The 12,592-nt window shown below is 45.4% G+C and overlaps 1 protein-coding gene across 3 annotated transcripts in view; it reads left to right on the top strand.

Moving 5' to 3' along the window:
• Positions 1 to 5,139: 5,139 nt before the first annotated feature.
• Positions 5,140 to 12,592, top strand: part of eml1 (EMAP like 1) — a 45,018-nt gene continuing 37,565 nt past the window's right edge. For all 3 annotated transcript variants that reach the window (XM_084309371.1, XM_084309370.1, XM_084309369.1), the window contains exons 1-2: positions 5,140 to 5,297; positions 12,397 to 12,538. In XM_084309371.1, the coding sequence (XP_084165497.1) occupies positions 5,141 to 5,297; positions 12,397 to 12,538 (299 nt within the window). In that variant the 5' untranslated portion in view covers position 5,140. The remainder of the gene's footprint in view (positions 5,298 to 12,396; positions 12,539 to 12,592) is intronic.

Genomic DNA, 12,592 nt, shown 5'->3' with positions numbered 1-12,592 from the left:
GCGAGTGGATGGAGATCGAAGGAGGGACGTGGGAATGTGTGTGTGTGTGTTTGTGTGTGTCTGAGTGCATGTAATGGATGTGTAATCTAATGGATGCTGACACTCCCCTCCCGCTGATTCTCTGAACAGGAAGTGATCTGACTCAGATATGACCTCAGCGCCGTTGCGTCATCGTCGACTTTTGCAGACTTCATACTCACGGTGCCACAGTATCTAATAAAAATTCATACTTTTGGGAAGAAGCTGCGTTAAAGTTTCATGTCACATCAGCATCAACTTTTCTGCCTCAGGCCAGAATCGTTGAGCCTCACTAAATCTACCTGGTTTAACTGCCAAGGGCACATTTCTTCACAAGAGCACTTTTTATTTATTAATCAGATGGTATCATAGACATTTAAATTTTGCATTTTGAAATCTTAGCTTAGGGAGTTTCTATTTGAGTGCCAAGCCCTGAATATCTGTTTCTGTCTCTCCTTTGGCCATGATAGGAGCAGACACAGGAGCATTCTAGGGTATCGGGAAGTGGGCAAACCTCCCTTTCTGACAGGGACACATGGAGCCAGAGGCAATAGGGTTTGGGCCTGGGGAGGGGATACCCCAGTGTTGCGGTATCAGACCTGTGACAGCCCGTCATTGTACGGCAGCGATTGTTGGTGTCGTGCTGTCATTGTGTCAGTGTTAGGAGCAGAAACGCACCAGATGCTCAGCAGATAGAAAGCCTTTGTCTCTGGAGATCTTCTCCGTGGCACACACTCACCCACCATGAATATCAAAAAGGACCCAGTCAAAGGAAGGCATTTTCAGTAGGGAGCGTAGAAAGGCTAGTCATTGTGTGAGCGGCACACAGTATTACATCCGGGAAATCATTGTATTGTTCGCCGATATCTTCGGTATTGTATTCCACTTTGTAATCTCTGTGTTGGGAATGTAATATATTGGATTGTGCACCTGCAGTTCCCACTGAGCTCCACGTGTCCAGAAAGCGTCTAGTTTTTACCCAAACGGTGCATGCGTTTTGCGAATCTGATTGGCCACTGACATTTCTGGTCATGTGACATGTGCGCACAATCGTGTGACGCGCCCATTTCCGGCTCTAACAGCCTAACGCCTAGTTTATCACTGGTTAAGCTTAGGCGACTCTTTCGAAGTTGGTTAAGGTTAGAGTTTGGAATCAGGGCTGGCGTTCTATCGCCCTGCTCTAAGACAAACTCTAACCTTAACCAACTTCAAAAGAGTGCCTAAGCTTAACCGGCGAAGAACTTGCCGTCACACAATTGGTGCGACTAGAAACAGCAGTGGCCAATCAGAGCGCTAAACGCGAACGCGGAAGCATGCACCGTTTGGGCAAAAACTAGACGTGTCCAGAAAGGCTTTTCATTATGGGGAACCTCCTTACATTTACATTTACATTTAGTCATTTAGCTGACGCTTTTATCCAAAGCGACTTACAAGTTCTGTGCGACAAGACAGCAAGAAGGGTATAACTCTATCAGCTGAGTAACAATGTTCATCAAAGTGTTGCGTGTTACAGTGTAGGTTAGTTTATTAGGACAAGTGCATGACATTAAGGTTAGTCGGGGTTAGATTTTTTTTTTTTTTTTTTTTTTTTTTTTTATCATTTCAGATAATGGTTGAAGAAGTGAGTCTTTAGTCGACGGCGAAAGATTGGACGGGATTCGGCTGTCCTAACTGGGATGGGTAGTTCATTCCACCATTGTGGGGCAAGGACTGAGAATAGGCGGCTTCTCTTTGATGACCCTCCGGGAGCTTGGATAGGAGTAGATCTGAGGCGGCCAGAAGATGCAGAGCGTAGGGGTCTTGAGGGTGTGTAGTTAGAGACCATTGACCGGAGGTAGGCGGGAGCGGTTCCCTTTGCCGCACGGTATGCTAGGTCGAGGGCCTTGAAGCGGATACGTACAGCAATGGGGAGCCAGTGCAGGTCCCTAAGAAGTGGGGTGACATGGGCCGACTTCGGTAGGTTTGAGATCAGGCGGGCCGCTGCATTTTGAATGAGTTGAAGAAGACATAGGGAGTGGAAACCGTTAGGGAGACAATGCATACAGACGTCAATGAAGGCATTCACAGTGTGATATTGGAACTAAAAGGCGGATACGGACCACTAGCCTAACTTAAAACTCTGGGAGAGGTGTTTTTGGCCAACAGCTAAATAACACATGCGTATGCGCAAAGTTCAACATATCCACATGACCCAATTTATGACGAGAAGTTGCGCGTCAACATCTAGCTTCTTGATGACTTTGCAGTTCTACGTTTACGTTATGGTTAGGGTTAGGTCAGTGGTCACCAAGTTGACGAAAAATCATGAGATAGCCCAGCTAAATTAAGGGCCACAAATGTTTTGAGTGTAAGAACAATAGTAGCATGCCTCTCCTGTGGATTTGACTATTAATCTAATCATTACTAAAAGGGATGCCGGTAGACCATAACATGGCTGAAGGACACTGCGTGTGTGTGTGTGTGTGTGTGTGTGTGTGTGTGTGTGTGTGTGTGTGTGTGTGTGTGTGTGTGTGTGTGTGTGTGTGTGTGTGTGTGTGTGTGTGTGTGTGTGTGTGTGTGTGTGTGTAGGTGTGTGTGTGTGTGTGTGTGTGTGTGTGTGTGTGTGTGTGCGCGCGTGTGTGTGTGTGTGTGTGTGTGTGTGTGTGTGTGTGTGTGTGTGTGTGCTGTGAGAACAGTAATTTGTTTATTCAGTTTACCAGCCTACAGCAGCCATCTGCTTACCCATCCAACAGACGACACAACCCATAGTCTTCTACATGCGTTCCTGAGTAATAAAGACATTCATATACCAGTCACAGGATTTTGTCAGCTAATTGAGTTGTCCATTAAGACATCAGTCAAAGACTGCTTGTTGTCCCCATCTTATTTGGCTCTGGACCAACTGTGGTGCAAAACAAAAACATGCACATCATTCTCCTTCTGCAAATGAAACATAAAGGGCACTTGGAGAGATGCCTACACCCACACCCCACCTGGGTAACATCAGCTATATACACTGTCATGAACCATGCTTAGGGTACTGACAAAACAAGGGAGACCACACAAGTACTTGAGGATTTAAATGAATGAATTAACCAATGAAACTATTTACAAAAGAAAGAATTAAAGACTGAGTGGTTCAGTAATATCAGTGATGTAGTGAGTGCATGGATGAGTCAGTGTGTGGTGTATGCAAGTGATAAGGTGAGAATCAAACAAACAAAACCAAACAAAATCTCATGGCCAGCTTGGAGGAGAGACAATATGGAGAAGCCAGTCCTATATAGCCTTTGAGCTCAGGTATGACTCCTCCTCCTGACACACCTGCATAGTCTGTGATTGCCAGGCTGTGAATGACAGACAGGTTAGCACATACACAGGTATATCCCTTAGCTAATCTGTAGGAGAGGGATGAGGTTGGCACAACACCGTATATGAAAATGTGTAGAATAAATAAACAAATATTTGAGAATTGAGGTCCTGGGCGTGCAGTCAGCCTATGTGCTAACTGAATAAGAAATACTCAATAGATGGTTCTTGACTAATTGTCAAAGAGGGGGGTACAATAACATTTGAGTTATTTAATCTGTTTTGTATTACTTGTATACTATGCGAGTTACTTGCCAAACCATATCTGGGGTAACAGTGTAGTCTACTGTGAACACACAGAGACAAAAAAACTCCCCAAACATATTGTGTTTGTCTAAAATGGTCATTACACCCTCGACCTCACCAGATTGTCTGAATTATAAATAAATCCACACACCATTTTGCTTTATTGTTTAAAACATATATTTACACGTGTCAAGAGCCGTTCCCTTCCCCTCCCCTCAGCAGGCTGTTTGTGTCGGACACAGACTGGTCATGAGGCTATTCAGATTCTGTCTCATCACCAGACTCCTGCTGCTCATGTATAATACATCAGGCTGTTATTACTAGTCTGTAGAGGAACAGTGATTTACATTAATATTTCATCAGACCCTTCTGACATCAAAGTGATAATGGAGGAGACCCTGTGTGTGTGTGTGTGTGTGTGTGTGTGTGTGTGTGTGTGTGTGTGTGTGTGTGTGTGTGTGTGTGTGTGTGTGGTGTGCGTGCGTGCGTGCGTGTGTGTGTGTGTGTGTGTGTGTTTTAATGAAGTGGACCCTGGTGGCCTTCACTTGGCCTCTATCAGGGTACCAGGTGGAGGCAAAGCGACAGACTGACGGACTGAATAACAAGCACACAGAAAAGACAGACAGACAGAGAAAAGGGAGCATTAAAAGCTCATGAATAGGGCGGCCGGGTAGCGCAGCGGACTAAATGTCTGTCTACCACCACAGAGACAGTGGGATCGAATCCAGCTGTGGTGCTTCCGGGTTGGCCGACCGTCCATATTAACACAATTGGCAGTGTTAGCGGGTGGGAAACCCGGCGTGGGTGGGTCCTGGTCGTTGTAAAACAGCGACTCCTACAGTTCGGTCGGGGCGCCTGCACAGCAAGGGAAGGATCTAGGAGAGGTAGTGTGACCTTCCACACGTTACACTCTCCCAGTGAGAGTCCGCGCTGCCAGGTGAAAAGAAGCGGTGGGCTGGGTACACATGTGTCGGAGGAAGCATGTGATAGTCTCCGCCCTCCCGGACCGACGGTAGGGGGTAGAGTGCGCAACGACCAGGAAGGGGATTGGGAATTGGCATAACGACTAACATTGGGATCGGAGAAAAAGGCGGAAAAAGATTAAGAAAATAAAGAAAATAAAAAATAAGCTCATGAATAAAGCTGTTTAATAGAAAAGAAAATAATAAAAGAAAAGCCCTTGGCTCTTTGTACTAAGGCTTGTCTGTAGACATAAATGTCAACTTATGATGCAGGAGGTTTAAAAAGTGTTTGTATGTGAGTGCGTGTGAGTGTGTGTGTGTGTGTGTGTGTGTGTGTCTGTGTGTGGGTGGAGTGGAGGGGGATGTGTGTTCCATCCAAACTCTCTCTCCCTCTCTCTCTCTATCTCTCTCTTTCTTTCTCTCTGTGGCACAGTGTTTTGTGTTTTAGACATTTCACTCATACTCATTGTTGTATCTCTCTCTCTCTCTCACTCTCTCACTCTCTCTCACTCTCTCTCTCTCACTCTCACTCTCTAACAGATGACAGTGCGTCTGCAGCCAGCAGCATGGAGGTGACGGACCGCATCGCCTCCCTGGAGCAGCGTGTCCAGATGCAGGAGGATGAGATCCAGCTGTTGAAGTCTGCTCTGGCCGACGTGGTCCGCAGGCTCAACCTCTCTGAGGAGCAGCAGGCCATGGGCACACGCAGGGGCCCCACAAAAGGTAATGCACACACACACACACAGGTATGGACCATTTATTTATGTTCATTATTACAAACTGGACATAAACTTCATATATTCTTCAGATATTCACCAAGAGCTGTTGAACTAGAACTTGAATATGCAGAGACCTTTCAGTGACATGTGTTCTTAATTAGTCACAGCAAGCTTTCTTCTTCTACTCGGTCCTAAGATCCTGTTAGAGCAGTGTTGAGTTTTGTGGATGAAAAGGGGAGGGTAGCCTACTTGTTGTCAGTTAGTTAGGAGATGTTTGTCAATTAAAACGTGTGTTTCCATATCAATTCGCTAAACGTTTCCCGATATGTGGCTGTATGTCATGATGTGCTCATTGACAGTTTCAGTGGAATGTTTTAATGTGTTGCTATAGGAAACAGCCAAAACTATAGTCGATCTCCTGGTTAGGTCTGATCGTAGTGACAGTTGACTCGAATAATAAGAAGGATGGGTCAGTGTCGTCATGGAAACGTTTGGAAATGGTCTCCCCTTCACCATTGGGACCCATCGTCTTCTTATGACTCTAGACCAGCGTTTCCCAAACTTAGGGTCGTGACCCAGGACCCGTTTTTATTGGGTCGCAAATTTTCTTTTAAATTGACATTTAATTTTATTTTTATTTTTTTTATAAAAAAGTTGTAGATGTGTTGATTCAGTTTGACACCACATACTTATGTGAATCTGGGTTTTCTACTCTAGCATACCTGAAAAACAAATACAGAAACAGAATAAATGCTCAGCATGACCTCAGAATAGCACTTTCAAAAACCAAGCCCAGAATAGATCTGCTGGTTGAAAACTTCAACCAGCCACATACCTCTCATTAGATTTCAATGTGCCATAGATGAAATATTATACCCCTTCTAGCATGATGTCAGGTCAGTAGAATTTTAAAATAAGTCAGTACAAATTTATCAGAATGTTGCTCAATGTTGGGGTTTAAGGTTGAGGGACGGAGGGAGGGGTTAAGAAATGGAGAGTTGAAAAAGGGGTGAGAAATAGAAAGGAGAGTAGAGCATGTTTGTTCATTTAAAAGTGTTACAAAATTGTATGTACACATGTTATGAGGTGGTGAGCAACTTAACATTACACTCTGATTATTGCTGTGATGTACTTTTATAATTAAATAAATACATTTCATATACATTTGAAATTCATGGTTTGTTGTGTTCTTTATCAATATATCAATAAATGTATGTTATGGCAATTCAAGATGTATTTTTGTAAGTTTTGGTCCCGGGGAAACACCAAATTTCTCTTTTGGGTCTCGAGCTGAAAAAGTTTGGGAACCCCTGCTCTAGACAGCTGTTAGGAAATCAACTGTATAGTCAGTTCTAGAAATGCTAGTTTGTGTTTGCTTTTGATGTCATGTTGAAGCCATCCATAATTCCTTCTCCTCCTCCTAAGTTCTAGTGGGCATGACTTTCTTCAGAGCTCCAGTCATTTGAATATTTCATACAGTTCCTGTTGAGGGCAGAGGAACCATTAAGTAGTAGATTATGCAGTGCATGCAGAAAGAAGAAGTGATACCTCTACAATAAGCATGTGTGTCTGTGTCGTTCTGTTCATCTCTCCACCCATCTTTCTTCATTATTCTATCCTCCCCCCTATCTGTCAGACAGGTCTGTTCTCTCCATGAACCTGCCAACCTGAGGTATCTTTCGTTTCAATCCACAAATGATACATTAGGCTACAGAAGATAATATTACAATCGTTAAGTGCACTCCGTCTCTCCCACGGACACAGAGACAACTGAAGATAATGCACACACACACACACACACACACACACACACACACACACACACACACACACACACACACACACACACACACACACACACACACACACACACACACACACAGGGTCTCCTCCATTATCACTTTGATGTCAGAAGGGTCTGATGAAATATTAATGTAAATCACTGTTCCTCTACAGACTAGTAATAACAGCCTGATGTATTATACATGAGCAGCAGGAGTCTGGTGATGAGACAGAATCTGAATAGCCTCATGACCAGTCTGTGTCCGACACAAACAGCCTGCTGAGGGGAGGGGAAGGGAACGGCTCTTGACACGTGTAAATATATGTTTTAAACAATAAAGCAAAACCTTTAAACATTACTTTCTCTTTTTTCCTGTTCCTTTCCCGCTTATATTGATGCTAATGTTTCCTCTGACACTCAAATGCTTCCTCTTCTTATGAACCTCCTCTTCCTCTCCTCATTTCCCCCTGTCTCCTGGGCGTGGTTGTCGTGTGGTATTTCTACTGTATATATGTATGTGTCTGTAGACCCAGCTTTGATGAGAAAGTCCCCCTCAGCAGACAGCCATGTTGGAAAGCCAGGTAGGCCTTCAGCATGGTGCAGTCTACCACTAACCTGGCTGCTGTAGTGTGTGCCATGCATCCCTACCACCCAACCACCCAACCAACCAACCACCCACCCACCCATCCACCCACCCACCCACCAAACCAACCACCCAACCAACCAACCAACCAACCACCCAACCACCCAACCAACCAACACCCACCCAACCACCCATCCAACCACCCACCCAACCAACCACCCACCCAACCACCCAACCACCCAACCAACCAACCAACCACCCACCCAACCATCCAACCAACCAACCAACCAGCCACCCACCCAACCAACCACCCAACCACCCAACCAACCAACCACCCAACCAACCAGCCACCCAACCAACCAACAACCCACCCACCCAACCAACCACCCAACAAACCACCCAACCACCCACCCAACCAACCACCCAACCAACCACCCAACCACCCACCCAACCAACCACCCAACCAACCAACCAACCATCCACCCAACCAACCACCCAACCAACCACCCAACCACCCAACCAACCACCCACCCAACCACCCAACCAACCACCCAACCAACCACCCAACCACCCACCCAACCACCCAACCAACCACCCAACCAACCACCCACCCAACCACCCAACCACCCACCCAACCACCCAACCAACCAACCACCCAACCAACCACCCACCCAACCAACCACCCAACCAACCAACCAACCAACCACCCACCCAACCAACCAACCACCCAACCAACCAACCACCCACCCAACCAACCAACCAACCAACCAACCACCCAACCAACCACCCACCCACCCACCCAACCAACCAACCACCCAACCAACCACCCACCCACCCACCCAACCAACCAACCACCCAACCAACCACCCAACCACCCAACCAACCAACCAACCACCCAACCAACCACCCAACCACCCAACCAACCAACCAACCAACCAACCAACCAACCAACCAACCACCCAACCAACCAACCAACCACCCAACCAACCACCCAACCAACCAACCACCCACCCAACCAACCAACCACCCAACCACCCAACCAACCAACCAACCAACCAACCACCCAACCACCCAACCACAACTACCCAGCCAACCAACCAACCACAACCACCCAACCAACCAACCAACCACCCAACCAACTCTATTGACGAGCTTTGTATGCATTACATATACACAAAGCTCTATAATGAACTGCTGCGGATTCTGAGGGTTAAGTCAAAACTCATCCTAACTCATTATTGCGTTGTGTTGCAATTGCATTGCAATTGGTTTGCATTGTGTTTTTGAAGGGATCAACAGAAAGCTCAAAGAGTCTCAACAAAGGCCGTGGGGTGAAAACACAAGCCGCTGTTGAAATACAGTATACTGTAAAACTTCAAATCCGCCTTATTCTGTGGTTTTCCGAGAAAGCTTGATGAACGTCCGGTATTGCCACCACTGACCACCAATAAAACACATCACTATCACTGTGCTGATCTTATTGGCGACCAGTGGTGGCAGCACCGAGCATTCAATGACTGGAGGATTTGAAAGGAGACTGGAGAGAAAAGGGTTATTTTATACTGTATTTCAGCAGTGGCTTGTGTTTTCACCACACCGGCCTTTGTCAAGACTCTGAGCTTTCTGTTGATCCCTTTAAAAACAAAATGCAAACTTGCAAATATTAGTTAGGATGTGTTTTGTCTTAACCCTCAGAATCTGCAGCAGTTCGTTATAGAGCTTTGTGTATAATAATGTATACAAAGCTTGTCAATAGCCCAACCAACCAACCAGCCACATATCCTTCAGTTTACTGACTCACTGCCTGCCCGCCTTGTTTCAAATGCGTCTCAATGGCAGTGGTGGAAGAATTACACAGTTCCATTACCCAAGTAAAAATAGAAATACCCAGATAGAATAGTACTATGGTAAATGTCTATATGATATTCTTGTTCTACAGCACTTGGGAGCGTGTTGATCTCTTGGCCTCTCCATGTTAAGTTATGGTGGTATGTGGTCCTTGCTGATTACTGTATGTCCTCTTGAAGATGTCAGGCTTAAAATGTGAAAGTACATCATCTTCATCTACTAATGCCGTGTTTTGTATGAAAAATATTTGTCTTCAAAGTAACTAGTAACTAATGGGTTCAGATAAATGTAGTGCAGTCCTGGTAGAGGTGCCTCGAAATTGTACTTGAGTACAGATTAAAAAATACATAGTGGGGGAGCTCCAGTAGCTCACCGCGTATCTCGGCGCTATTTCGGCGTCGGGGACAACCGTGCGCATCACGGATCTGGGGTACACGAGTTCGACTCCCGGACTCGCCGTATTTTCTCAGAGTGTCTTCCCCTGATCTATATCCCATTCAACCTGTTTCTGTCGGTCATGCTTGACCAGAAAAAGCGATAAACGCTAAAAAATGAAGTTTAAAAAAAAGAAAAAATACATAGTGATTTTCCACCACTGTTCAATGACAAAAGACACTTTACTTTCAGCATCACTGTCTGAGAGTCTGATGTTGAGTGTTCTGTTCTCCTTGAGCACTGTGTCCAAGAGGCGGAACACTTGGTACGTAACCTTGAGAGATAAAATCACATTCTGGGAGTTCCAGCCATAGTTGTCGGTTGCTTACGTTACTATACACGTGTCTGTCACTCACTACTGTTTGAGTAATGCGTATATCCTCCTAATCACATCATGGTTTGTCTACCACTTTGTCCACGCCCTCTGAGCACCGTCTGTGCCTGATCTGACACCCAAGATAATGGCTGATCGTGTTTAATGTGTTGCAGAATATGTTCTATTCATTTGGGTAATTAACTGCACACCATTCTGCATGTCACCTTTCAGTAGGATTTGTTTTACATGTAAAATAAAGCACACCTTCAGCGTTTTATGGCTTCTGATGTATATTCATGCCCAGATTTGTGTTGTCCTCGCGACAATAGGATGAAATGTTCAGACATTAAAAGAATATTTGGAGCCCTAGCCATCAGTAGAGTCCTTTCTCAGCACAATACATGCTGTTCTTCATAATAGCTTTTGGCTAGTTAGCCACAAACAAATGCAAAGTCAATGGGGTCAAGCTCCTGTCTGTACAAGCTGTGAAATCTATACTTTGTGTGTACTGTGGAGTAAATTCCAGTTACCTTCTGTCAGCTTGTACAGACAGGAGCTTGACACCATTGACTTTGCGTTAGCGTGTGGCTAACTAGCTGGAGCTATTATGAGGAACAGCATGGATTGTGCTGAGAAAGGACTCAATTGGACAACATCATTGGTAAGTAGGAAATATAGGGATTACAAAAATCCAAACTATACCTTTAATATTCTGAGCTGCTCCTAATAGCTCTCAGTCTCATGGGTAATTCTACATGGATGGAGCTACGGGAGAGAAATGCACCCATGGGGCCTGCAAACCAAGTATACGTTTACATTTGTTTAAAATTTTTAGGCAGTGGTTAAGGTTAGGGACAGGTTTATAAACGATTTTTAATACATGTTTGCAGACCCCATGGATTCAGTCTTATCCATATAGTGTTTTCCATGGAGCTACAGTGTGACCCTGTTTGATACAGGAGCTGGAGGATGAGTCAGAACTGCTGCTCTCTTGCGTTGTGTTCCACACAGAGAGATGACCGGAGCACAGGGCTCTCCCTCCTAACACACTGTGTTCTGCTTCACAGAGCTGAACACATACACACACATACTTACACTGGGGCACTCGTGCAAATGTGGGGCACAAAGATAGAATTCCACATGCGTGCACACACATACATACACACACAGTCAGTCATACATTGACTCATTGATATCTACAGTACATTCACAACACACACACACGCACATCACATGCACGCATATGCACACACATATTGTACACACTGGTGCACACATACGCCAGGCGGGCAAGCCCCGGAGTGAGAAACCCGAGCTTTATCTGCAGTGATAAATATTTAATAGACACTGTTCCTTCTTCCAGCCACACGCACACACACACACACACACACACACACACACACACAGGCATGCACACTTGCACGCACACACACACACACACACACACCCTTATCTCTTATGTAATAATGATGCTGCAGTGGTAGCCTGCAGGTTGTGATGTTGTAAGGATGGAACGATGGGTGTGGGTGTGGGTGGGTGTGAGTGTGTGGGTGGGATTGTAGAAATGCTGAAGGTGTGACGGATGTGCCGGTCCAGTCAGTCACTGCACTTAGGGCAAGGGGTCTATTCAACCCATACATTTATCTTCATTAGACGTGATTGACTGACATTGAGCATTTTCTACTTAAGAGACCAGAGCACTATTCCGATGGAAGCAACAGTTGTGATTGGAAGATCAAGAAAAGAGGGCAGGATTTTTACAGACCCACTTCAATAGAAAAACGATCAGCAGAGTAGAGATATTTGCTGGCTCAGTGCCAACTATTGAGCATTTGTCAGCCTGTAAAATCCACTGCATGTGTCTGTAAGAAGTACAACAACAACAACTAATGCTCACCCACTTATACTCACCTTTTAAAATTCTGTCAAACGTGTAACATTCTGACCTAATGACCTATATTCACAACACAGGTGAATCCACGTGGAGCTCAGTGGAGCAGGGACGCTGCCCAGGTTAGGGGTTTGTTTCCCTCCCATGCTGAAACCGAGTGTAGGGTACTTCTGGATAAAGGTAACGGTATGCTACGTCACTCATACTCGTTGTACACTCTTTTGTCTTGTTGTTATTCCTCTTCCAGCCACCAGGCCTATGATCGCCACCCTGCCCTTACGGCCCACGGTCAACAACGGCACGGTGCTACCAAAGAAAGGTAGTGGGACGCTAACATCACCTTCTGGGTCCGGCTCCAGGAAGGACTCTTCCACGTCAACCGCCAAGAGGTGAGAGAGCACAGTCAGTGTTGTGTGTCTGAAAACTGTAATAAGTATGGTTTT

Source organism: Notolepis coatsorum (assembly GCF_963971535.1).
Source record: "Notolepis coatsorum genome assembly, chromosome: 3".
Lineage (NCBI taxonomy): Eukaryota > Metazoa > Chordata > Actinopteri > Aulopiformes > Paralepididae > Notolepis > Notolepis coatsorum.
Note: the sequence above shows the minus strand (reverse complement) of the source record. Positions and strands in the feature narration are given on the sequence as shown.